The sequence below is a fragment of the Eschrichtius robustus genome, chromosome 4, assembly GCF_028021215.1.
Source record: "Eschrichtius robustus isolate mEscRob2 chromosome 4, mEscRob2.pri, whole genome shotgun sequence".
NCBI lineage: Eukaryota > Metazoa > Chordata > Mammalia > Artiodactyla > Eschrichtiidae > Eschrichtius > Eschrichtius robustus.
Window position 1 is genome coordinate 88,775,179 of NC_090827.1, and position 25,563 is coordinate 88,800,741.

The 25,563-nt window shown below is 44.0% G+C and overlaps 2 protein-coding genes across 3 annotated transcripts in view; one reads left to right on the forward strand and one right to left on the reverse strand.

The window, feature by feature from the left end:
- The window catches only part of KLF3 (KLF transcription factor 3), a 36,470-nt gene extending 13,357 nt beyond the window's left edge, over positions 1-23,113 (reverse strand). Inside the window, exons 1-3 of one of the 2 annotated variants that reach the window (XM_068543113.1) lie at positions 13,849-13,863; positions 13,168-13,229; positions 7,119-7,214 (exon numbers count right to left, since the gene is read on the reverse strand). In XM_068543113.1, coding sequence (XP_068399214.1) covers positions 7,119-7,175 — 57 coding nt within the window. In that variant the 5' untranslated portion in view covers positions 7,176-7,214; positions 13,168-13,229; positions 13,849-13,863. Of the gene's footprint in view, positions 1-7,118; positions 7,215-13,167; positions 13,230-13,848; positions 13,864-22,650 lie in introns of those variants that run through there. The other variant, XM_068543112.1, reaches the window with a different exon arrangement.
- LOC137763498 (putative uncharacterized protein FLJ13197) overlaps positions 22,689-25,563 on the forward strand; it is a gene marked incomplete at its 5' end in the record, with an annotated part of 106,133 nt that continues 103,258 nt past the window's right edge. The window contains one exon of the mRNA XM_068541990.1: positions 22,689-22,977. Within this exon, the coding sequence (XP_068398091.1) occupies positions 22,689-22,977 (289 nt within the window). The remainder of the gene's footprint in view (positions 22,978-25,563) is intronic.

The window sequence follows — 25,563 nt, forward strand, 5'->3', positions numbered from 1 at the left end:
CTCCTTTCCACCTTGCTACCCGCCTCATCAAAAGAGGCTGCAGGACAACCTAACAAGATACTGGAGGAGACACCAATGGTTTTCCTCCCAAATCTAAGATCTGTTCCACAACTGACCTAATTATCTTCAAGTACATTTCTCTCTTATAATATCAAGGTAAACCTAACTCTCATTTACCAGCTTTAAATATAAATCAATCATAATTGCACACTATGGGTACTGTCCTTGGCCGTGGAATTCACTAAAATTACTTCTATTCCTTAACTAAAATTAAAAAATCGAAAACTTTGTTGTAGAATGCTTTAAAAAAAAATTAAACTCAACATAAGTCATTTTCTTTACTTGTAGGCATTTTAGGGAAACTGAAATTTTTAGTGGTAACATGTCAAGTCTGCCTGCAGAAAATTACTTGTATTTGAATGTTTTACAGTAAAAGTGAAAAGTAACATACTGTGCCTCTCTTCCAGCTCTAAAATCCGAAGTGTTTGTGATTCTGAGGCAACACTAGCTCATGATGCAACTGAGGAAACCCACCAATGGGGCCTTATAATGAAACAGCTTAAATGCACTATTAATTTCTGAGCCTCCCCAGCCCCGCCAATGGCCACTAATGTGAGTTATAAATAACTGTGGAATAGCAGTGTTTTTGACTGGGATTACCACTGAGATCACAGCTTTTTCCTCTCTGGGCCTCACTGGGTAAATCTCCACCTGACTATGCATCAGAATCAGCTGTGCTGCTTTAAAATTCCAGATGCCTGATTCCTTCTCTGGGCCAACTGAGCATCAGAGTATTGGAAAGTAAGGGGACAGGCAAGTACCTATCTTAATCTGGTTTTGATGTCAGTTTCTCATTGTTAAGATGCACTTTGTTCTTTTGTCCTTTCTTTCTTTACCTGTATCCTCATTCGTAATCTACATAACCCCATGGAACAGTGATTCCTGCAGTCTGGTGTACATCTCTCTGATAGACACAGAGCTTTAGAATAGTTATGTATTTATTTAAGTGCATTAAGAAAAAACTATGTTTCTCAGTAGTAGTGGTAAAAAGTTCCCTTTAAAATAACTTTTACAGTAGTGATACAAAGTTCCCTTTTAAAATAACTTTATTATGTTAAAAAGCAATTCTATCTCTAGGGCAAGAAAAATTACTAAATAACTTTTAGGAGTGCAGGAGCCATGAGGATATGGCAAAATCTGTCAAGGTGGCATTGGATACCCACCTTCCAGGAGGTTGTGAGGTTAAGATTAAAATTGGACTCAATGAGATACCTATGTGATGAACTTAACACACACTGTGGTCCTGGGAGTCTCTTGTCTTCCTTCCTTATACAAGAGGTGTGCACTGCAGTGGGCTTTGATGCTCCCTATTAGGGCTTCTCAAACTTTACTGAGCACACAAATTCACCTGGGAATCTTGTTAAAAGGCAGGTTCTGAATTACTGGGGAGTGACCTTAGGTGCCACAGACCACCCTTGGAACAGCTCGGCTCTAAATGACAGAGATACAGAATAAAAATACTAATTTTTATTATTAAAATGGTATAGTGTTTAAATGCAACTTAAAGGCGGGGGCGGGGAGAATTTTCACTAATAATACTGCTTAAAAACAAGGACATGAGGATATAAAATCAGGAAACATGAATTTGTAAAAATATACAAATTTTTTTTAAAAATAGCTTTAAAAAAATAGCTTTGAATTACATATTAAGGATCAAATGAGGTAAAGACTGTTTCTACCTTTCTTTAGAACTAGACACACACAGGTGCAACACAAGGTGAGAGGCCCAAAATATACAGTAATATTAATATGAAATAGATTTCAATTTAAATATTGAAATAGGCAAAAGCAAAAGAGGCACAAGGTTTGCTAACAAAAAATTACAAACTTTGTACAATGAGGGTTTAAGGAAATAATTAACTGTAGGAGGAAAAAAAGATTTCTCCTGGTTCTAAAATTTAACCATCTTGATATAATTTTCTAAAGGGCAAAAGTTATGGTATGAGAAACAAAAACTCCAGGAAATGGGAGGCAGTATTCATTGTTTCTACTCACAGAATTGTAGCTTCTCCCTAATTTTCAGCCCTAGTCTTCAAAGACATCCCTATGACCTAGATTTTAATGCCAACTTATTGGCAGCTACATAGGAAGCAAAATGAGGACATACTTTTATTGCTGTCATTGTTGGATTTTTCTATCTGTGGGGTGAGTTTAAGGAAAGCAGGAATTTAGAACCTGGGAGATTTGCAAATTTAATAACAGTCTCAGGTTTCTCAAGCCATAAAGAAAGAAACATCCACACATAGAGCTAAGTTTTATAAACATTGTGCACAGTTCTGCAGAGAGCTTGCCCTCCCGTGAATGCCCCCTGCCAGCTATACTGGACATGTGGTTTTTGTAAGGCTCTAGGGCTAAAAGCAGGGGGACTGTTGGGACCTGGGCACACGACTGAGTACACACTATTAACAACTTCCAGTCCGACTGCCTCGCCTAAGGGTGAAGAAATGTGGTTCTTCAAACTGTCTCACTAGCAAATTTCATAGCAATGTTTACCAGAACCTTCTATGAGACGTGTTTACTTTATTTGGGTGGAGCACATAAGCCACTGCAATCAGCCTGCAACAATCTGGTTCTCCACAGTGTAAGGACTGATACAGGGCTTGCTTGGGGTGCGTGCCTTGGGTGGATACACCCTGGTAACAGTTGCTTCTTCTCTGTTCCAGACCATTCCTGTCTTCTAACAAAGCAATGCAGATAAGTGTGGCTACACCAGCGAAATCCAAATCAGAGGCAAGTACTGATGAAGCAGAAAGAGGACCTCCGGCCACTGCCAGACATCCACTGCCTCGTATGCACACTGCTTACTCAAGGAGCCTTGTTTGCGGGAACAGAGCAGCCTGCAGACAAGACTCACGCAAGTCTCCCCCACTCCTGACCCCCACTAGCGGTGGCAATGGGTTTACTTTTCCAGAAGATCTGTTGTTAAGAAAAGTTCTCTCCCTCTGTTGTAACACGCATTCAAGTGTTCACACCTCCGCGCTGTGGGTTATTTCTTTGCTGGCGGCTTCCTGTCACTGGATTGGGAGATGAGGGTCCAGCCCGGGTGCTCAAAGAACACCAGATGAATGAATGATGGGAATCAACATGCTCTCGGAGCAAGGTTTTACTGCTGACAAGGCTCAGGATAATACCAATTCTTTGATTCTCAAAAACATGATTTTTTTAAGTGTGGTGAGGAAAAAGGCACAGGGTTTGGATAATTTTCCAGTGCTATCACTTCATATGAAAGTGAGAATAGTTTCTCGTTTTATTGGAAACAGTTTTGGTGAGTTTTCCACTACAAGATGGTTTAAGTGGATGGAGTGACTGCATGAAACGTGGATGAGTCTCTGTTTCACCGTTCATTAATATGAAAAAAATGTGCCGTCCGTTACAGGGCGATGGCAAGTCAAAGGAATCTTCATACCAAGGGTGGGCTTCCAAGTGCAGGAAGGTGTGGTGCATTTATAAACAAACTCGCTGGAAACAGCAAATGTCATGCCCCTCTATGCAAACAAAAGCAGAAAGCTCTCTTTCTACCAGGCTCAGAAAAGTCATGAAAAGTTTCTGTTAGAACACAGCAGAGGGACTACTGATTTCTAAGTACTTCTCAATCTGTAAGGCGTCCGTTAGATGACAATTTCCATTAAAGAAAAAGAAAAAAATACACGTTCTTCAAAAGTAATCTTCCTGTAGGAAAAGAATATGAGGGAATACTTTTAAAAATTCTTTCTCACTTCCTGAATTAAGTTCTAATTTTCAAACTTCTTTGGCAGTATCGGTAAAAACAACTCCTTTATGTGCGTATTTTATATACACCTGCCATTTCACATTTTACAAATTAATAATCTCCAATTTCACAAATAAGAAAAAATTGGAGGCTCAGGGAGCTGCTGATGGTTTTGCCAGCATCGCACTGATAGTAAGTAACAGAGCTCCATGGCACAGAGGCGGGTGTACTCTGCTCCCCATTCTTGCAAATCTTAACAGGATCAACAATCCAAAGTCTAATGTGCCTCAAGGCACAAGGTTTAGTGGGAAGTATGAAGGCTTATACTTCAGCAAGAGAAAAATGACATTTCCTCACTTTCTCTAAACTATAGCAAAATACCAAATAGGCAGATTGCTTCTGCTCTTCTCACTTTTTAAGAAAAAGGAGTGGGGGAGGGAGATAAGTCACTGTAAAATATTTTTATTCATATGTGGAATTAAAACAAAAAGAATCTTACACATGTCTTCGGCTTAATGTTTAGAACACTTACTTGAATAAACAAAGACCTTAACCTTCAGGTCAAAGGCAGAATTAAAAAGGAAAAAGGAAAAAAGGAACAATAAATCAGGTTTCATATACTCCACCTATGAAGGCAGGAAAGATAAAATCTGAAGATTTAAGAGTGGAAACAAAAGCTTTTAATTTTGTTATGTAAAATAATCACAATGCCCTACTCCCCAAATGTTTTAGTTAACTGAGGTTTTGCTGAATTAAGAAAAGGAAACTTTATTGTAAGGACTGAAACTATCTTTTGGTGAGACAATGTAATTAAGTCCTATAAGCATCTGTAGAAGTTGAAAACTAGAGCATGAAGGAGAAAAAGACCATTAATTGCAAAAATACTTCTACATATTTTAACTCCACATATTAATATAAGTTCCAGCATTACAAGTATAACCGTTACTTCAAATTAATCTTATTTCCATTTTTTCAGCAAAGTATATGTATTTCCTTGCACTTAACTGTATTGTGCCAACTTCATTTGAGCTTTAAATTAGGCTCTTGTGACACATTCTCATGCCTGATTACAAAATGCATCACTGATGGTCCTGCATCATTTATCAAATTAATCATATTCTTCAGTACTAAAAACCTATTCATATTTCAAGGATATAATTAATGGGGAAATTTTATACCTTAATATCCCTCCAATATGATCATGTAGTAGTTGGGCGAAGGGGCTGATGACAAAACGAGTAAAATTAGAAGTCAATTTAGTTTTTTGATTAAAATAATTCTTATTGCTCTGTTATTATCATATTCAGACACGCAGTTATCCAGTTATCATGCAGGAAGGTGAATGTTATTTCCTGACTTAACTTTTCACTGTACACAGTGGTAAACACTTCACTGGCACAGTAATCTCCATGGCAACTCAGTTCCAAGGGCCTCGGAGTGACCCCTGTGTCTTGTATAAACAGTTTTGGCAGGAACCTCCACAGCCAGTGCATAAGGATGATCTAATTTTGCAAGCGTGTCATTACCAACCTTCAGATACACAACTCAGGCCAAGTTTTTCCCCTTGTGAGTATTTTCCAAGCCCATGGAAGAAAAGAGCAGGACAGAATTGGGAGCGTGGCCTTGTTATATTCACTAAACCAGATCTCCTCAAGTCTCAACCACTCCCTGCTTTGCAGTCGGACACCTTTCTGTTGTCACCCATGTCCCACCTCCATAGCACTGGTGTTGCACCTCTATAAACACCTGGACTAATTACTTGTTCCCTGGTGGCCGAGAAGCATGTAGAGGGGCCTGGCTCACAGGAGGGGCTAGCTTAGCACTAAGGTGTTGAAAAAAACAGTGATCATAATTTCCTCCCAGTCACAGACTCTTCTGAGTGATATGAAATTCCATCCTCAGGGTCAAGTTCATTCTTTCCCTAGCTTCTCCCCAGTCACAGCTCCATATGGCTGCTAGAAGTTTAAGCTAATCACTTTATTCTTAATATATTTTTACATGCAAAAGGACCAAGGAGTTCCCCCCCTCCCCCAGTTTTCATCTTTTTAATCAGCTCCTTGAAGGACATCCTAAACACTGCATGAGATAAAATGGAGTACTTTTTTCCTTCCAGTATTAAAAAAAATGACATTCACAAACATGTTTAAGAAACTCTTCTATATAGTCTGGGTGGTGATCGCAAGTGAAAAACACCTCTAAGTAAATGCATACTTTTTTTTTTTCAACATCTTTATTGGAGTATAATTGCTTTACAATGGTGTGTTAGTTGCTGCTGTATAACAAAGTGAATCAGCTATACATATACATATATCCCCATATCTCCTCCCTCTTGCATCTCCCTCCCATCCTCCCTATCCCACCCCTCTAGGTGGTCACAAAGCACCGAGCTGATCTCCCTCTGCTATGTGGCTGCTTCCCACTAGCTATCTATTTCACATTTGGTAGTGTATATATGTCCATGCCACTCTCTCACTTCATTCCAGCTTACCTTCCCCCACCCTGTGTCCTCAAGTCCGTTCTCTACGTCTGCGTCTTTATTCCTGTCCTGCCCCTAGGTTCTTCAGAACCATTTTTTTTTTTAGATTCCATATATATGTGTTAGCATACAGTATTTGTTTTGCTCTTTCTGATTTACTTCACTCTGTATGACAGACTCTAGGTCCATCCACCTCACTACAAATAACTCAATTTCGTTTCTTTTTATGGTTGAGTAATATTCCATTGTGTATATGTGCCACATCTTCTTTATCCATTCATCTGTCGATGGACACTTAGGTTGCTTCCATGTCCTGGCTATTGTAAATAGAGCTGCAATGAACATTGCGGTACATGACTCGTTTTGAATTATGGGTAAACTCGTTCTTGATGCAGATTTCTTGTAGGTACATTTGGAAACTGCTTCCTAATCACGATAAACATTGCATACCGGTTTTTTTTTTAATGTCCCTAAATACACATTAATTTTAAAAAATTAATCTGGCCAAACTTATTTTTGCCAAAACCAATAATCCTGAGAACTCAAACTAAAAAACTGGTAACTGAGGGGGTTTTGTAAAACTACTTCTATTGTGAGCAGATGCTCCTGTGGCCCAAGTTCTGCGTTGATCACATCTTGGGGGCAGGTGGGGGTTTGGGGCACAGGGCTTAAGGAAACATGGATCCCATTTATTAAATGGGGGCACAGTTGCTAGGAGGGTGTTTACCTCACTTACTACCAGGGGCTTTCAGAAAAGTTTGCCTATCAAATGCCTGTCAAGTAACGAGTGGCTTTAAGGAATAACACAACACACAGTAGAGTTATTACCACTTGGAATAAGGAAGAAGAGGTGTTCGGTTTTGGAAAACTTACCACCGAGACAGGATCCATGGCCTCTTGCTTGACAGGGACTGGGTCAAACATGAGCATTCTTTCAATTACGCTTTCTAGGGTGCTCTGGTGTTTGGCCTAGAAAACAAAACAAAGTGTCTCTCTAAATCCCAAGGTTACTTTCAATATAAACCAGTAAAAAAAATATATATATATAATATTCCTCACCACCACCCCCCTTCTCTGCTCCTTCCTCTCCCCTGCCCCCAGAATGGCTGGAATTTGTTTCCCTTACCTATGAAAGATGCCATTTTATATAATTAAAACCAGACTCCATGGTCATAACCGGGTGAGAGCCAACGGGCATTTCTAACTCAAATACATAAACCCTGATGTTTCTGGAACAATAGGTACAGCCTCTTCTGAGCACCCATGCTTGTTCAAGATTACTGTGCAGCTCAATAGAAGTTAACATTATATATGAATGTTAAACACCTTTCCTTTCTCCCTTGTGTTTGTTACAGAAAAATCAGGAAAAAACAAGGCAGGCAAAAAGACAACTTAGAACCAACCATCGTGAATATCTTTGTCTTTATCCCTCCAAACTCTCTTTTTAAATGGATTGTAATATGCGTACTACATAGTACCCATAATTTCACTTAACAGTTTACTGGGAAAATGTTTCTTTTTCAGTAAGTATGGTTCCATACCATCAAGTTCAGTGTGCCACCGTGTGAACCAATCAGATTTTTGCGGCTTGCGGGATCTTAGTTCCCCGACCAGGGATGAAACCCAGGCCCCCTGTAGAGGAAGCACAGAGTCTTAACCACTGGACCGCCAGGGAAGTCCCCAATCAGATTTTTAAAAATTCCTTTCATTGGGCACCTAAGTTGCTTCTAAATTTTCACCATTACAGATAGCAATGAGCACTTTTATACTTACATGCTCCTGCACATCCTTAATTTTTAGGATAAATTTTATGAAGGGGAATTCTTGAGTGAGAAGCATGTACTTTTACCAAAGCATTTGCCGTATCATCCAGCAAAGATACTCTATGATTTCCATCAGTAAAATATAAACCTGTTTCCCAAAATTTCTACCAGCAAGGTGCATGATCATTAAAAAAAAATTAAAACTTTGCTAATTTGTTAATATCAAAATGACAAACGATTTTTATTCTCTATTGATTTAATTATTGAAGCTGAGTCTTTTTCATCTTTATTTACCATTTACATTTCTTCTTTTATAAGTTGATTTTTTGGGGGGGGGGGGGCCGCGCCGCACGGCATGCAGGATCTTAGTTCCCTGACCAGGGATTGAACCTGCACCCCCTGCGGTGGAAGCGCAGAGTCCTAACCACTGGATCACCAGGGGATTCCCTACATTTCTTCTTTTGAGAAATGCCTATATTCAGGTCTTGAGTTGCCGGTCCCTGCTTATGGTTTTTTAAGTACTTTTTTTATATGAAGACTATTACCTTGTATTTACTCCAATTTCTCCTCATAAGGAAATAAGCCAATCTTTAGCCTAATGTAAAGAAAACGTCCATCTTGATTCTGTTGGATCTTTCTCTTCCTCTTTTGTTATGCTTGTGTTATGCCTTTCCTCCTGTGTTCTACACTGTCCACTTCTAGCACTAAAATACATCAAATCAATCGCTTCCTCACAAGACAAAATATTCAGTCTGCTGAACATTTAACTGCATTTCATACATTATAGAATCACTGCCCACATATTACCCAGATCATCAACAACTTTCTTCAGGCACCTCCTACCCAAATTTGGTTAGAAGTGAGGTCTTTATATATTACTTTGGTTTGGGTGGGAACGTAAACAAGTTCTTGATTGAGTTCTACCAGAAAAAGGTATAGAAATCCCTGGTTTAGATTACTTCCTGTATTTCAGTATTTAATCACCCCATCCCCACTTCCACGATAGCAATTCTGTAGCCAGTGGTGTCCATGCTCTACAGGTTAAACTAAGATATCGTCACACACAATTATAAAAGTAATACTGTGTAGTTCTTGTGCTTCACTGCTTTGCTGAAGAAAGACTGTCCTGGGTCTTGTGACAACACGTGAATATCATCATTAACTCAACATAAGGCCCTGACTTCAAAATTATATTTTCCTACATCACAGGACGTATTATAATCTGTGAACACAATTTGATACCAGGCTGCTCAAATCAATGGTGCTACCACCCTCCTCTGTATCCCAGCAAGAACAAACCCCACAGCCAGTGAAAAATGGATGATTTCATAATGAAGGATGAAAACCCCTTTTGTGTCTTGGGATCTATTATTAACCAGTTCCCAGGGTAGCAGCTGTACAGATGGATACGGTTCTAGGAATTGCTGTCCAGGGCCCTACAGCGGACCGTAAACAAAAGACGTGAGATAGCCTCCTTGTATCAATGAGGTCAGATAATTCAGCAGCCTCGACCCACAGCTGGTCATCCTCCCCCAAGCCTTTTAAATTTAATTTACTCTTACAGATTCATCCACTCCACTAGACAGTATCTTGCTGCAAATCCTTCTAAACAAAAGTACTCATATTCTCAGGAGTGTAAGGAAACAGTCCTGATCTGTAGACTCAAGCAGGAGATCTGCACCTGACCCCTGACATGAGGGAGAGGAGGAGGGAGACCCTTTTTCACATGTAAAATGCTGAGGACACCTCCTTTGCCTACTTCCTAAAACACTTACCTTCAAGGTTTTGGAAAAAACCAAATGAGATTAAAACAAAACAAAACAAAAAAACTCTTTTTGCCCTCTTAAGTCGTTTATATCACTGAATATGCACACAATTTTTGGATCTATATACCGTACAAACAGCACTAAATTTGTTGGTTCCGATTTCGGAAATGCCAGGTACTTGTCTCCTTGCTAACATACCTAGCCTTAGAGGTCAATCCCCTCCACCCTTAAAAAACTCAGACTAAATTCAGTTTCAAAGGTTAATAGCTGGGGCTTCCCTGGTGGCCCAGTGGTTGAGAATCTGCCTGCCAATGCAGGGGACACGGGTTCGAGCCCTGGTCTGGGAAGATCCCACATGCCGCGGAGCAACTTGGCCCGTGAGCCACAATTACTGAGCCTGCACGTCTGGAGCCTGTGCTCCGCAACAAGAGGCCGCGATAGTGAGAGGCCCGCGCACCGCGATGAAGAGTGGCCCCCACTTGCCGCAACTAGAGAAAGCCCTTGCACAGAAATGAAGACCCAACACAGCCATAAATAAATAAATAAATAAAATAAAATAAAATAAATTAAAAAAAAAAAAAGGTAATAGCTGCCTACATCCTGTATGAGATCTTACATAGGGCCTTGTCACTTACTTGACTGCTGTACCATCGCAATAGCTTCCTAGAATCTCCACACCTCGCCTTACCTGGAATCCTTTCCTACATGCAGGAGCAGCACGGTGGCATTAAGATGATGGGCTCTGTAGCTCATTTTGGTCCAAATTTTAACCCCATCATTTAGCTCATAAAGCCTTCAATAACTTTTTCAAATGCCTATAGCAATAAGTACTGAATCCATTTAGAAATGAATTACACATTAACCTGCTATAGCTTGGGTCATTTTAAGACATTATTTAAATTACTTTCATTCTTTAATTTTTATGTTTTATCTAAATGTAGGGAAATTAATGCTTTGAAAGACTTATAAGAGAAAAAATCGTCTAACATAAAGCATCCCTTCTAACAAAACCTGATTCATTTTTATTAAAAAAAATTTAAAGGTATGTTTATTTGTTCAGAACTGTACCTAAAAGAGTAACTCAATCACTGATGAAGGGATATTTCTCATACACAAGTATTAGAATTAATTAATAAATGAAGAAGCAAGATACAATTGAGAATACCTCATTTTGAAACTCCTAACTAAATAATGCATCACCGGACAATAAAAAGTCTGTGCAAAATACAAATATCACTATGAACAGAACCCAACTCACTGTCCACTCACATGCTTAACAGCACTTTGCTCTCAATTTGGTAGCTTCTAAAATGACTGATTATACTTTTAGTGATAGTCACAGGATATGGAACGAGGAGGTCATGTGGTGAAAAAAAAAAAAGAAAAAGAAAAAGGCACACCCTAACCCTTAACAAGAGCATCTTGGGAGGGGTGGGGCAGCTTTATACACACCTGTGTGCCCATTTTTAAATTTATTAATTCTATAATTAAAACTTTTAATAAAAATAAGATGGAAGCTAAGCTAGAAAGAAACCAAATTTAGGAAGGGAATCAAACACATTAACACAAATCAGGCTTTTGTTTATTTATTGCAGAAAACGTCTAGACTCTGTACCTACTGTTTCTATCTCTGAACAGACCACTTTTTGCCACGAGCATTGACCTTGTCTTTGGGTTCTGATCTAGAATCAGAAAAGAGTGACTACAGTGCCTCCAAAGGGCCTTCCATATAACTGGGAAGTAACTCCCGCACTGGAAGAACTGGGGTTCCTAAACTTAGTGGCTTTGGTTAACGCGTGGGCGACTCAGTGCTCTGGGGCTATTACCATCATGTTAAAAGAATGCTAAGTAAACTACAAATGCTGTAGAAAAACTATTACTTCACAACCCTGACAGCAGTCCCAAGTAGAACCATTAGGTGGCGCACTAAAACAAGTATAAAGACTAGGACAGGGGCGGTAAATTGAGTTTGCCAACATCAAGGTCTTTAAACGTAGTGGGTTTCAACTAGGCTCAGGAATTCTTATCACAGAGATGAGAAGGCCCCCAAAAGTGGTTCTGTTTTTTCTTACAACTATTTCCCAAACATTAACACATTTACATCTCAGTTGTTTGTAACTAGCTTAGGAAACATACATTCTAAACTAGCAATCCCAGGATAACACAACTACATTTACAAGAGGAAAAAAACGGCAAAACCGGTTTAAAAAAACTTCTAAGTTATCAAGGTGCCTAAAAGCAAAAATATAGGAACATCACCATTGCCAAAAAATTTTCCATCACTGGAACAAATGTCATCTTCCCCCAACTGTGTTATTTTGCTGGGAAGGGCCAATACAACTGAATTTTCCTCCAAAAGGAAGAAACAGATTTCCCTTCACACTCTCTCTACTTATACTTCTGACTTTTCAGATGTCAAAAGAAGGCTCAGAATTTTGCCAAAATGCACAACCGCAAGTTTATGTCTTAAAAAGCTTTGGTGAATCATTTACATGAAGTTTCACAAGCAATATAGTTTCGTCTCCTTTTCAGCCCTCCAAGAGGCCTACTCGACAATTGCTTTATGAGGGTACAAATAAGCCGCAGAGCTTAGAAATACAGACAGGCCTTAATGTAAGAGGAGGTTATGTTGCCAGCCTCCTTTGAAAGTAGCTTGTCTTGAAGCTACAGCACATTTTATTACAGAAACAACCTTATAAATAACTGCCCCTTCCTTAGAAGCATGACACAGAGAGAGAGAGGTGTGAGGCAGGGGACGGAGGGGGGTCTGGAGAGAGAATGTGTGCATCTCAAGTCAATTTCTTGGTGATATATCAGGATTTGCTTCTGACATTGTCCCTTCTCATCTCCTGTTTAATGCACTCAAAGGGTCCCTGTATTCTTCTCCCCCAGCCCCGCCTGACCCTAAGGCTCCAGATTACCTGCCTCCCTCAAAGCTAATCTGTTTCCTAGCCGACCTCAGCCAGGTGTAAGGAGAAAAACAGGATGGTCAAACCAACACACCGTCTGTAAGCGCCCCTTTCTATTCTCCCAAGTGTTTGGATGTTAAAGGAGGGAAGCATGTTGCCTTCCCTCACCCCTTACTCCCCAAAGGAACTTCAGGGAAAAAATTAAGAGAAGAGTTAAAACAAACAAACAAAAAATGTGTGTGTGTGTAATTCTTGGTCAGGAGGAGGACCAGGGCAGGCAGGCAACATCCCTGTAGCTAAACTTCCTTTCCAAAGAAATTTTCTTTCTTTACTTTTGTACCCAAACTCTTCCAAGAGCTCCCAGGAGTTGAATATTTTTAAAGGCAGCTGCTCTGGCCAGAAATACAAGAGGCCAGACAACAGATGTAAGCAGGCATTTCTAAGTCAGAGCCTCCTTTCAGGACAGCCAAATGCTGGCACCTACCTGGAAAGGTGTCTCGTTTTCATGTCACTCGGTGATCTGTCTCCTAGCTCAGTCTTCTATTGCTGGTGCGAAAGGAAAAACTCCATGGAACACTTCTGAATCTTTGCCCCTCATAAATTAGTTATTTTACATGAAAATGTTTTGTAAATGGGGAAGAAGTTAATTACTTAGTTTCAGATTAACTGTAATGACCCATGAGCAAACAATCCGCCCTCTCCCCTCTCAGCTAACACGCCACCCAACTTTACTTTCCTGCATCCGCCCATCTGCTCCACCCTATGGAGAGTTGCCAAGGCAGTCTGACTTGTCCAAACAGGACATGGCTTCAGATAAGATTCTGCCCACACCCTGTACTTCGGAAAGACCAAGTGAAGCAATTGCCTTTGCATGTAAATAAGGACAGGTGCAAAGGTAACAACCAAGCAACCTCCCTACACATTTCCAGCTGGGGCCCAGCAGAGCAGGGGCGGGGGAGGGGAAACCCAAGCCCATACCCTTTGGTAAACTCTCAAGTTCAGTGCCACCTAGTTAGTGGCCTACAACATCTTTCTGAAAGAAATTTTAGCGAACACTCATCATTTTCCTTACTGAGGTTACATACTCAGTTTCGTCCTTCACGCTCTCGGACAATTTTGTATTTTAGTTTTAAGGGCGAGCAACCTCAACTCAATTGAAAAGCACCTCTAATGTGTACTCCTGCTGTGTACACGTCTTACAAGATCTGCCTCAGCCCTGAGTCTTCTTCCGTGAAGTGTTATATAATCAGACCCAGAAGGGCTGCGTGAGGCCACTGCCTCTGTCTGCCTCTCCGCTGGGTGCCCTATCACTGGAGACCCACCCTACTCCACCCTAAGGGGCCTCCACCCATGGGGCCCCGCCCTGCCGGGGGGAGGGGCCCTGGGAGGGACCAATTGGCTCAGGTCAGCTGCCAGTTCCTGGAAATTCCAGCCTGAGCAGCGAGGGCTGGAACCTTGCAAATAACCAGAAAGAAGTGGTGGTATTTCCCCCAGCTCCTGAGGATGCTCTATTAAACGTTTATTTCAGAGCCACAGAACCTCTGGATGTGGAAAGGAGCTAATACCGCCCTCTCCCTTCAAAAGTAAACAAACAAAAAAGCATTTTGCACCAGTGCTATGTAAGAGAATTCAACCCGTCCCAAAAGGAAACCCTCCTCCTCCTTGCTCCCCTCCCCGATTTGCCTTATCTTCTCGTCACTCACCATGGAAACCTAGAGGTCATCTTTGAAGCCTTCCTCCCCAACTTTTCTCTCCACATCTACTGCTGCCACCAGGGGGCCAGGCCCTCAGTACCTCAAGACTGTTACTGGGGTCTCACCTCCACTAGTCCATTCCAGGATGGAGAATCCATCCTGACCCCCTGCCACCTACAGCTCTCAAAGCCCTCTTCTCAGCTGGTCTTTCCCAAGCTCCCAAACCTTCCTCCGACGGGACCCCCAGGGCTTGCAGAGTCAGTTCAAGCACCAGGCTCGGTGTCCCCTCTCCTACCAGCTGCCCCTGCTCCACCAAGCGCCCTCCACGCTGGCTGCCCTGTCCCCCGCCTCCCCACCCCGCCTTTGTTCATTTTCGGCCCTGACGCTGGGCAACCAGGGTGGAATGCCCGTCCCCTTCCGGCTTATCTAAATCCTCCTAATTCTTCAAAGACCAGCTCAAGGCCCTCCCGACTCGGCGCAGCCAGCTGATTGCTCCCTGACCAATCTGAGGCCACCTCTTCTTACCTAGATAGGCTGGGCCTTTCTACTTTACTAATGGTCTGCCCAGGACCACCACCCGGACTGGGAGCACCTGAGGACAGGAGTGCTTTACACCTCCTTAGAGGGGCTCCCTCCCTGTTCCCAAAGGAGATCAGGAACGTCCACTAAGTCAAGTTTTTTGCCAGGCCGAAAGGAGTGAATATAAAAGCACTGAGCCGGTATGAGGAGTCCCACAGTCACTTCCCTTTCCCTTCGAATGCACTTGAAATCTCCCTTAAATAAACAAACAAACAAACAAAACCAAACCTCCCTTAAATAAGTAATAGGAGTAACGGGACCTAACCTAAAGGAAACCTATTAAACCAAACTTCCTCAAAAAAAAAGGAATGCTCCTAACCTTAACCTTGCCTGTTCCGGGTCCTCCAGAGACCTTATCAGCATCATCCTCCGAGTTTTTTTTTATTACCCACCCAGAGATCTTCTAAACAAGTCTAGTGTCAAGGTCTCTACTCTTTTTTAAAACCTAAAATAGGGGAAAAAAAAAAAAAAAAAAAGACAGCAAGAGAGCAGAGAAAGAAGCGACTTCAAGGTGTGTGTGTGTGTGTGTGTGTGTGTGTAACAAACACTAAGTTTGTTATGTTTTAAGCCTCTTCTATTGAGCAAGGAAAGCCAGAGGCTCAGTGATGTCACAGGTTTCCTACTGGCACTCTCTGGGTGCTGTTCTTTACATGCACTGTGTCATTTCATTCCTATGAGGTGGGGAGGTACTACCTTCCCATTTTACTGATAACACCGAAACAGAGAGGTAAATTAATCTGCCCAAGATCACACAGCTGGTAAAGTGGTAGAGCTGGGATTCGAAGCCAAAGTAGTCAGACTTCAAGGCTGGTGGTGGACTTGGCACTCCACCCTGTTGTCTCCCTGGCAGGGGACAACACACATCAAGAGTGGGATGGAGAGTTCTGCAGACAGGTCTGTCATTCGGGGATCTGGAACCAGGGGCAGTGTATTTACAGCAGTGGTGACTTCAACTCCTTCCCACTGGTCCCTGATGCCTCCCCTGTCTCAGTGCATGCCTGGACGCAACATCAAAAGACACATTCTGAAGGCCCCAAAGTAGCCGATTATTCTTCCTAGCCGGTGCATCCATAAAACTGTTCAGAAAAAACTGGCAGCTTCACCCAAGTAAATACGGAAATCCTCATAATAACTGTACAAAGGTGGAAGGGTCAGGTCCTCGTCCCCATTTTAGAAATGAGGAAATGGAGGAACAGAGGTGAAAAGACTCGCCCAAATTCACAGAGCTGGCTGGAGCTGCAGCCAAGAAGCGAAGTGTGTCCGCTGCAGACCCACGGCTCTTTCTGTTCTGCTCCACTCCGTGCTGTGTGACTCACTCTGAAGCAGAATCATCTTATATATAGTTGGGGCACTCCCCTGGGGCCAGGGGCGTGGGGCGTGTGCGCCACACTGGCCCATGGAAGGCAGTGCCATGGGGAGGTTCCAGCGGACAATTACGATTTCCAAGTGACTCTTCAGGTTAGATCACTCTGGACCTACTCCATCTCGTGGCATAACTGAGAAAAATGACTGCAATCTTAGATTAGCTCTAATGCGTAGGTGCTCAATAAATACTTGTGAGGTGAATAAATGAATGAATGTCAAACTACCCTTCTTACATGCTAGGATAAAATGAAGGGCAAGGGCCTCAGAGTGACTGTACTCCAGGGGCCACACAAGGAAAATTTGCCCAGGGGCCAGTGCAGCTAGCCTTAAAATCATCTTCTAAAACCTGAAACGCAAAGTAAACGTGAAAACTTTACTCAGGAGGCTCGGGAGACAAAACACCCTTGTCTGGAGAACTAAGTGGAACAGGAACTTGAACTTCCTAATGTTAGCGGTTTGGGGGTGCAAAGCTTTGGAAGGTACCAGGGTGTAAAGTGCAAGAACAAATAGAAGAGTGGATTTCAGTGATTAGACTCAGAGAACAGTAGTTAGGAGAATGAAGAGCATATGGGACAAAGGAGAAAAACCCCACACTGGATCATAGGTCGCTCTCCAGGGTAGAAGGCGCTGACCTCAGTGTCTGCTGGACCTCTTCTGTCTAGATTTGACCAAACTCCACTGATCTGGGTTGAGACTAGCTCCAGGCCATCCCTGGAGAGCCCCAGGCCTTCTAGAGATTGGCAACCATCTTAAGCATGTCCCAGGTTAAGCTGGGCTCCTTCAGGGTCCTCTTGGAAGGGGGCTGTCTCAGGAAGCACCCCCTTCCGGGAAGAGAGTAAGAGCTAGACCCAGGGTTACACGCAATGCATGGGCTGAAGGGCCACTTAGCTTACTACATTCAGTCTCCAGCTCCCCTTTATAATGAGATGGGGGAAGTGATAATGTATTCGGCCTGCCAACACAAAGGAATGAGTTTCCAATAGCTCTAGGAACCTGCTTTGCTAGAGAAAGAAACTTACTATTAAATACTCTGACCAATAGAGACAAAATATGCTGATAATTTTTTCTAATATGCCATTAAACTATGGTGACATTCCAGAAAAAGCACAGAGCCAGTTAAAAGGATATACATAGAGACATACATATATATGTGTGTGTGTGTATATATATGTGTGTGTGTGTGTGTGTGTGTATATGTGTATATATGTATATACATACATATTTGCTGTGGGAAAAAACAGTCCTAGTTCTGGTTCAGAAACTGTGTCTATAGCATTGTGTCTCTTATTGCTACTAAATTTCAAGGAAGGAGAATTGAGGGGGGGAAAGCAGGGCTACCTTCCTTAGACAATGCCCTCTCTTATCAGGGCAGACTGCTGTCTGGTTTCCTGTCTCGAGCTCTGGCATTACTGCTTCAGATGAGAAATGGGGTCTAAGAAAGGGACAGATCAGGCTTGAAAATGAGAATGCTAAAAGCCATCATAATCCTTCCCTTCCAACTCACTCCATCATGAGTTTTGGCTGCAATACTACATATTAGCAAACCAGATATCAATTGTTTTATGTCTCTAGGATTTTTTTTTTTTTAAGCTATAACCAATGATAACTGAAGCACTTCAGAAAGAAACCCAATTTCCAGAATAATATAATTCCTGATACTTAAAGGATGAGGTTGCCTGTATTTATTTTTCTTAAACACAACTGGGTGTGAAAAGAGAGTAAGGACCACTTAAGAAAGCTGTGCATTTTATAGCAGAAATGTTGATTTGGACAAATTAAGAAGGCAAGTATCTAAAAAGGGGGGGATGGAGATAAATGATTTACATGGTTTAGAGATGAAACTATTGTGTTCACCTCCTTCACTTTTTTGGTAATTATAATAACTATCAGACTGGTACAATTTTTCCCAACTGTTTAGCTTACATTTAAAAGCTTGCAGAATTTTTCCTGACAGAATATATTAGATCCTTATCATCTCTATTACCACCTCCCTCTCCCCACAAGTAGGGAGGAAAGAATGATTTGGGGTAAGACAAATAAAGACTCAGTCTACCAAATCTAGTTGAATTGTTCCCAACTTTGGAACTAAAACAAAAAAACTTACTTCAATTTGGGTTACTTATGAATTTAGTTTAAAGGCCTCTTGTCCTACAAGCGGCTTAGTATTTCAAGTTTGCTTCCTCCAAAGAAGAAAGGAAAAATCTTATTGAAACTTTCCAAACGCCCATCTTTTTTCATGGAAGGTTGTCAATATCCTACTATTTGACCCTAGTAGCTTTCTTAATAGCATATTGTGTATTTCTCTTTTATCCATCAAAGAAAAACGTGATGGGAAGAGATGTTAAAACCAAAGCATTATTATTATTATTACCGATTTGGGTAAGAATAGATAGGGCCTGATGTGTTTCCTCAGCAACTCTTTCCATTAATTCCATTAGAGAACACTGTAGATAATTCCTTTAGATTTTAGAGAAAATCCCCAAATAAGACATTTAAAGGAGAAACTTGTCAAAAGTTTTCTTTTCCAATTTTTTTTTTAAAACTTCATTTCTGGAGAACCAAGAGAAAAATAGTTTGTTAAAGTAGGTTTTAAATGGTTAACCCAGAAATTTGCTAACTCACAACTGACAGAATATACCAAAAAAAGGGGGGGGGGATTATGAGAAAGTTGTTACCGTAAAACAATAAAAACAAGAGCATTCTCCTTCTGTCTTCAAAATATAAGGTTAAAAATTTCCGAACTATCATTAAATAAACTTATTCCAGTTCTCCTTTTCTTTGAGCTTTTTATTCTTAGAGCAGTTTGGAAATCAGATGTAGCATACAGTAAAATCTTTCTCCTTAAAAAGAAATAATCCTGTAGTATTCTCAATACATCTTATGTTTTGCTTCAATAGAAGATTTCTCCCTTAAAACATAAGCAAGACTTCCAAGTCAGTCCAAGCTGCCAAGGCTGCTTGAGTTCTCCATCCCATTAAGCCTCCTGGGCCTTGAGTGTCCTGTGTTAAATGCAAGACTGAGCCACATCCTTCAGATCATGCTAGATCTTCTAAACTGTAAGGTGGTAACCCCATCCAAAACTGACAGCTTCAGGGCAAAATGCCTATCTCAAAACAAGAATGAAAAACAAACAAAACAACCTCCTTTAGATTTCTAGCCAACATGCACACACATTTCTTAAAATCACAAGTTGGCAATGATAAACTAAAAAAGGTAAAAGTATTTATTCACCCATATAAACACATGGGAGCAAAGGGTGTATGTGAAAAGGTTAACTGACTTCTCATTATGACATAACACAGGCATCTTAAGCAATCATAAGTGTGTAGAGACATGATAACTCCCTGGGTGGGGATAGGGAGTTTAGGGGCAGGGACCATGGCCTGGTCTGGGCTACTGATCTACCAGAAAACAGCCTGAAACAGGAAAGAGCACACATATGCCACTTGGAATGTATGACGCAAACCCCAGCCTTGAAACAAAGAACAGGAAACAGCTCTGCTGGCTGTGCTGGAGAGAAAGCACAGAGAAACATTTAGCCGGCCCTCCCTGACCCTATATTCATGAGCAGCTGGAGTTTTTTAAGACAACAACAGGGGGGTGGAGGTGTTTGTTCTATGGGTGTGAATAATAACACCAGCTTTATACAGGGGACCTGCCCTATTTACAAATAGGAGCTTCCAAATACAGTAAACACCGTAAGTGAACATGTGATTTTATCATATTCAAGCAGCAGAAAGCTTCCTAATTAACACCAGCCTCCCTACCAATTTCTTTTGTCTCTTTCTCCCCCATCCTAATGGCTGGTCTCTAGCCACGATCAAATTCTGGGTTAGGGTAATAGGGTAATGATCACTGTGCAGCCTCAGAGCATCAAGAGGAAAATGAGACAGCACAGCTGCTGAGAATTCAGTTGACACTGGGGTCACCCCACATAACCGAAGTGGGACCAACTGTAAGTGTCCCTGAGCCACAGAACTAAATTCTAAGATGAAGAGTGTGGGACATCTAGAGTCACCCCAAATTTTCACTGTCTTTTTCAACTGCATAGTTACAAAGATACTTCCACACAGCTGCACATCTGTTCTACATGTACACACATCTACAAATATCCACCTTTTGAGAATGTGATTCTGTTCCTGGTATTTCATTTAATCCAAAATTGTTATACAATCTGCAGAGTATCAATTTGTATAAGACATCCTAAAATGTCTATTTTTCCTTTAGGTATTTTTAAGGTAGCAAAATCCACTCACTAGTCCTTTTCTGATTTTTCTCTTTATTTTGTTAGCCAGTACTGTTTAACTCAGGTTTCTATTAGCAGAGATTTAAGAATCTGTGTGTAGACATAACTACAGGTAAAAAAAAAAAAAAAAAAGAAAAAGAAAAAAAGAAGAAAAAAAAGGCATCACTGTGTCCATAGCAACCAGAAGATTGGGTTTTAATTTAGAAACTTTGCAGTGAAAAAAACAATAGCTCTCTCCAAAGCTATGTTGTCATGTTTTACATCTGACAAGGTTCTGTGGTCTAAGCAGTTACTTTTGTTATTCTCACGTTAGGATTTTCATACTTGCATTCTTCATGCAAGCAGAATGCTCCTTACAGTCTGTCTTCACTGACCTCACCCATAGTACATTAGGCTACTTTCTTCTAACAGTTCTGCAGCAAACCCCACTGACTGTAGAAATTGAGATACCAGCTTCCCTAGGGAGCTAAATGAAATTAATCAAACATCCCATTTCAGGTTCTGTTAACAGAATAAGGTCAACTCCCATACTCCATGTTTCAAGTCAGAAGAAACTCATCCACTCTTTTAAAGATACTACTAACTCACAAAATTTTGAAGATGTCAGGGTTATCAAATTGTTTTTTCCCTAGAAGCAAGTCTTCTCTTGGGCTAGGCAGATTATCACCCAGATGGATTTCTCTTTTAAAAATGCTCCTCAGATTCATACATAAAGCACTCAGAAAAGGACAGCACAAAATTGTTCTGTGGAATAACCCATAGTGAACAACTGCCCTATTCCCCACTTGCTTTTGCTTAATAATTACAGATACTAAATCTAAATGAAGTCAGAATACTACTTCATACTTTTCTCCATATACCAGATTCTTGTGAGAATATAAATACATTTAAAGTGTCTTGGATGACATTAATGGAAAAATACATTCTGGGTAAAAAAAAAAAAATTCAGTGTATAATGTTTATTTTAGTGAAATACAAGAAGGTGAGCAATTACCAATTTCCGTTTAACCTGCCTTAAAAAAAAAAAAGTCCCATTCACACGTTCTTCATCTAGTATTATTGTATATTGCTGTAAAATTTAAAGCAGCGCAGAGTGTTCTCTCTTTTATCTGTCAAAGAAGTAGCTATGACAATTCCAGGTATTGTCTGCCATCTCCAAAAAAGCCACTCGGAAAGGTAGGTCCCAAGGGTGCGGGTCCAGGGATCCGTCCCTCGGTCCCCACCCGGCTCGGGTCCCTAACACTGCGGGCAGTTGCCTAAGGCGTTCTCCGCCTCCAGCCACGCTGCAATCCTTGCTCCAGACACTGCGGCAGGTTCTCCTTGCACCGGAGGAGGACTCTCCAAACCCGGACAGCTCTTTCTCCTGCCCTCGGGAATCCAGACGCCCTGGCAGCTCCTGGGCTCCAGCACCGAGACTGGGATGTTTGCCTCCACTCCCAATCTCCCCAAGTTTCTTCCCAGAAGGCCCGCGAAGCTGCTCCAAGTTTGCTCCGCCGGCGGGTGAGCGGCAGCACGCCCCGTCCGAGGAGGGGGGCTGCTGGGGGCGCAGGCGGAGGGCGGGGAGGGGGAGGGGGAGGGGGAGAGCGCGGGGGGTGGGGGACCAGGAGGGGGAGGAGCAGGAGCGCGCGGCCTCTGCGCTACCTTTCTCCAAACAACGTTGCCACACGCGGAGGGAACTGAGATTTCTGGCGCTTTGGAGGGAATCGCGGGCGGGCGGGCGAGCGGCTGTCGGGGGACCACACAGGTGAGCCCCCGCCCGCGCCCTATTTGGGGCCGCGGCGGGCGCCGCCAGCCTCGCTCCCCGCACCCGCCGATCCGCACGGTGGCTCTCCCCAATCCCACACTTTCCACCGCTGAACCCGGGGGCCCCCTCCTTCTCGCCTCCTCCTCCACCCTAACCCCCGGCTGCCAGGAGCTGTTGCACTTTCCCAAGCCCAGGAGCGCCCCAACCTCCGCGCTGCACCCCCAACCCATTCACTGCGCGTCCCCCCTTGGGGGGAAAAAAAAAAGGAAACCGGACGAGCCGAAAAGGGGGGCAGCGGGAGTCGGGGCGAGAAGGAAAGGTGAGGGAGAGGCGACTTACTTTTCGAGGCGCGGTGCTGAGCGCTGCAGGCGAGAAATAAAGGCCCGGATCCGGGCTGCCTGGAAACCCGCGGATGCAGTGGTGTCAGCGCTCCAGTCCCGGCGGCGTTGGCGGTGGCGGCCGCAGGGGACGGGGACGGGGACGGGCGCGCGTGCGGCGGGCGCGGCTCGGCTCGGCTCGGCTCGGCGGGCGCTCGCGCTGCGCTCCAGCTCGGGCCCCGGCTCCGCGCGGCTCCGCTCCTGGCTCTCCTCTGGCTCCTGGCACCAACTCCGGGCAGTCACATGACACCGGCGCCGCTCGCTCTGCGAGCCTCCCAGGGCTGGCGGGGTAAGTAGAGGCTGGGACCCGGGGTGGGAGGGTCAGGGAGGGGAGAGGGAGCCGCCGCGGCCGCCCGGGCTGGGCGGGTCCCCACCCACTTGGGTGGAGGCAGCCGCCGGAGGGGTCGGCCGAGTCACTAGCGCAAACACGCACCCCGCCCTGCGCCCTTCCCCCGCCACCCTCGCCTCCCGCGCCGCCTCCGCCCCGCCCCGCCCAGTCACCCGGGGACGGCCTGACAGACACTCATTATTCCCCGGAGCCGGGCGCCGCCCCGCCCGCCCAACCTGTCCCGCGAGGCGCGGTGCGGCCGTGGGGCTGGGCGTGCGCGGCGCGGCCTCCGCCCTCCGCCCGGCCCCGCGCCCCCGCCCTGGAGCCCCCACCCCGGAGTCTCCTCCCCGCAGCCCTCCGCCCTCCGCCCGGGAGCCCGCGGCCCCGCCCGGCCCGGACCCGCCGCCGCGCCGCCGCCCGAGCCCGGGGGGAAGGAAGGGCGGCGCTGGCCGCTCCGGGCGTCACAGCGCTGCAGCCCGCTGCGCCGCTTCCAAAACACACAGCCCGGCTCGCGGGCGAGCCGAGGCGGGGGACCCGGGACGGTCGGGGCCATCAATCAGCCGGCTCCGGCGGGAAGGGCGGCCCCGGGGCGTGGCGGGAAGGGCTGGGCCCCGCGCCCTGCGCGGCCCCTCCTGGGCCCAGCGCAGACAACTCTCTTAAAGAAAAAGCAGAAAAAGGCACCGCTGGTGAAGCAGCGGGTGGACCCGGGCGGATTCGGGAGAGAAAAAGCGGCGAGGAAAGGGAGGGCAGTTAGGGTGACTTCAACCCTAAAATGGTCCGGAGTTTCCAAGGTCGTTAGCCATCCTCTGGCACGCTTTCTTTGTTCCCGGGGGCGCCGGGGCCCCCTTGTCGCCCGCTCCACGGGGGTGCGGCCCGGCAGGGTGGTGCCCCCGCCTCCCGGGACTTTTCTTTGAAGACCGGGAGACCCTCGAACAAACTTCCCACGGCCGGGCCTGCAGCTGGAGCGTAACGGCGACAGGCGCAGCGGCATTTGCTCAGCCAGGCCTGTCGGAAAACTTGGCAAAGTTCGGTCCAGATCCTCCCGCCCAGAGGGAGAACTCGGGGCGAGCTGAGGGCTCGGAGCGGCGACCTTTCCTTTCGTGTCGCCTCCCTGGGACCGAGCGCGAGCGTCCTCGGGGGACTTAACAGGAGCCGGGAGGCGGAAACTCGCTTTCTGTCCCAGCCAGGCCCCTGGGAGGACTTTGGAGAGCTTGGTACCCAAGTTTAATGCTTTTCGAGTTTCTTTTTCAGCAGTACTAATGTAATAAAGAATGCAATAAAGAGAACAAAGGACAAATTGGTTCAATTGTTTTAGTCCTGTGTACTGTTTTAAAATGCCCCAGCTGCAGTCTATGGCTTGTTATTGCTTCAAGATGTTTTAAAGTCCCTTTAAGTTCACCATTCTCACTTTGATGCTTCATCCAGGCATAGTACTACTTAAAACGTAGAGATAGAGTATATTCGGAGCCTCAGCATGTAACTACACAGTATTATAAAATTAGTACTGGGAAACCTCAAATAGTGAAATTGCTTGTTGTAAAAAAAAAAAAAAAATGCATATACATAGAAGATCACGTGGAAAACACCCAGAATGGACACCGGTTTATGTGCCATCATACTGTCCCATAAGATTAATCTTTAAAATGTAAAGGGACGAGGTTTTTGTTTGTTTGTTTTAGTGAATAAAGACAAATGCAAGGAAAAAAGTTGGATTCGGGTCAATAACTAATTGCAACCCATTGATCACTGACACCGTTAAATGTCTGATTAGACGACTTAGATTTGTATTAGCTGAGAAAAAACAACAACATATTAGTGATGACTGGTGAAATTGTGTTGCATTTCCGTGCCTGGCTCATAGTGGGGTCTCAAAAAATACAGGCTTCACTCAGGGGACACAGAGTGATGAAAACCTGAAGAGAAGATTGAAGTAGGTCTATCTGAAAAAAGTGTTATTCAAGATAAGTAGGGAGGGGCTTTGATATGAAAGATGCGGGAGGGAGGAGAAAAGTCATAAAAAAGATTAATTAATGAACACAACTGTGTTCAGTGCCCTGTGGGAGGCAGCTCAACATAACTTGTCCAAAAATGAATCCATCCAGTGAAGGACAGCACCATCCCTCCAGGTGCCCCAACCAGAACTGCCTGAAGTCATCCTTAACTCCTCCCCCTCCCTCGCTGGTCACAACCCTGTGGTTCACTGAATCCCTGATCTCCTCAATCACCACCCACTCCTTGGCCACCACCCTGGCCCAGCCTATTGCCACAGTGTCTTGTTGGTCATCCTGTTTGCAGCGTGGCTGAAGTGTGGGTAAGGGATTGGAGCAAAGGATTAAGAATGCCTTTTTCTAAAATGCAAACCTAAACATGTCAAACCCTTCAATGGCTTCTCTCCGGATAAAGTCCAAGAGTTTAGCCCCAATGTTGACCTGGCCTTCACCTATCATTATAAACTCATCTCTCCCTGTTCTGCCCTCCCACTCTTTTCTCTAGCAACAATGAGCTTCTTTGCTTTCCTCCAACTCTCTGTCCCCACCTCCGGCCCTT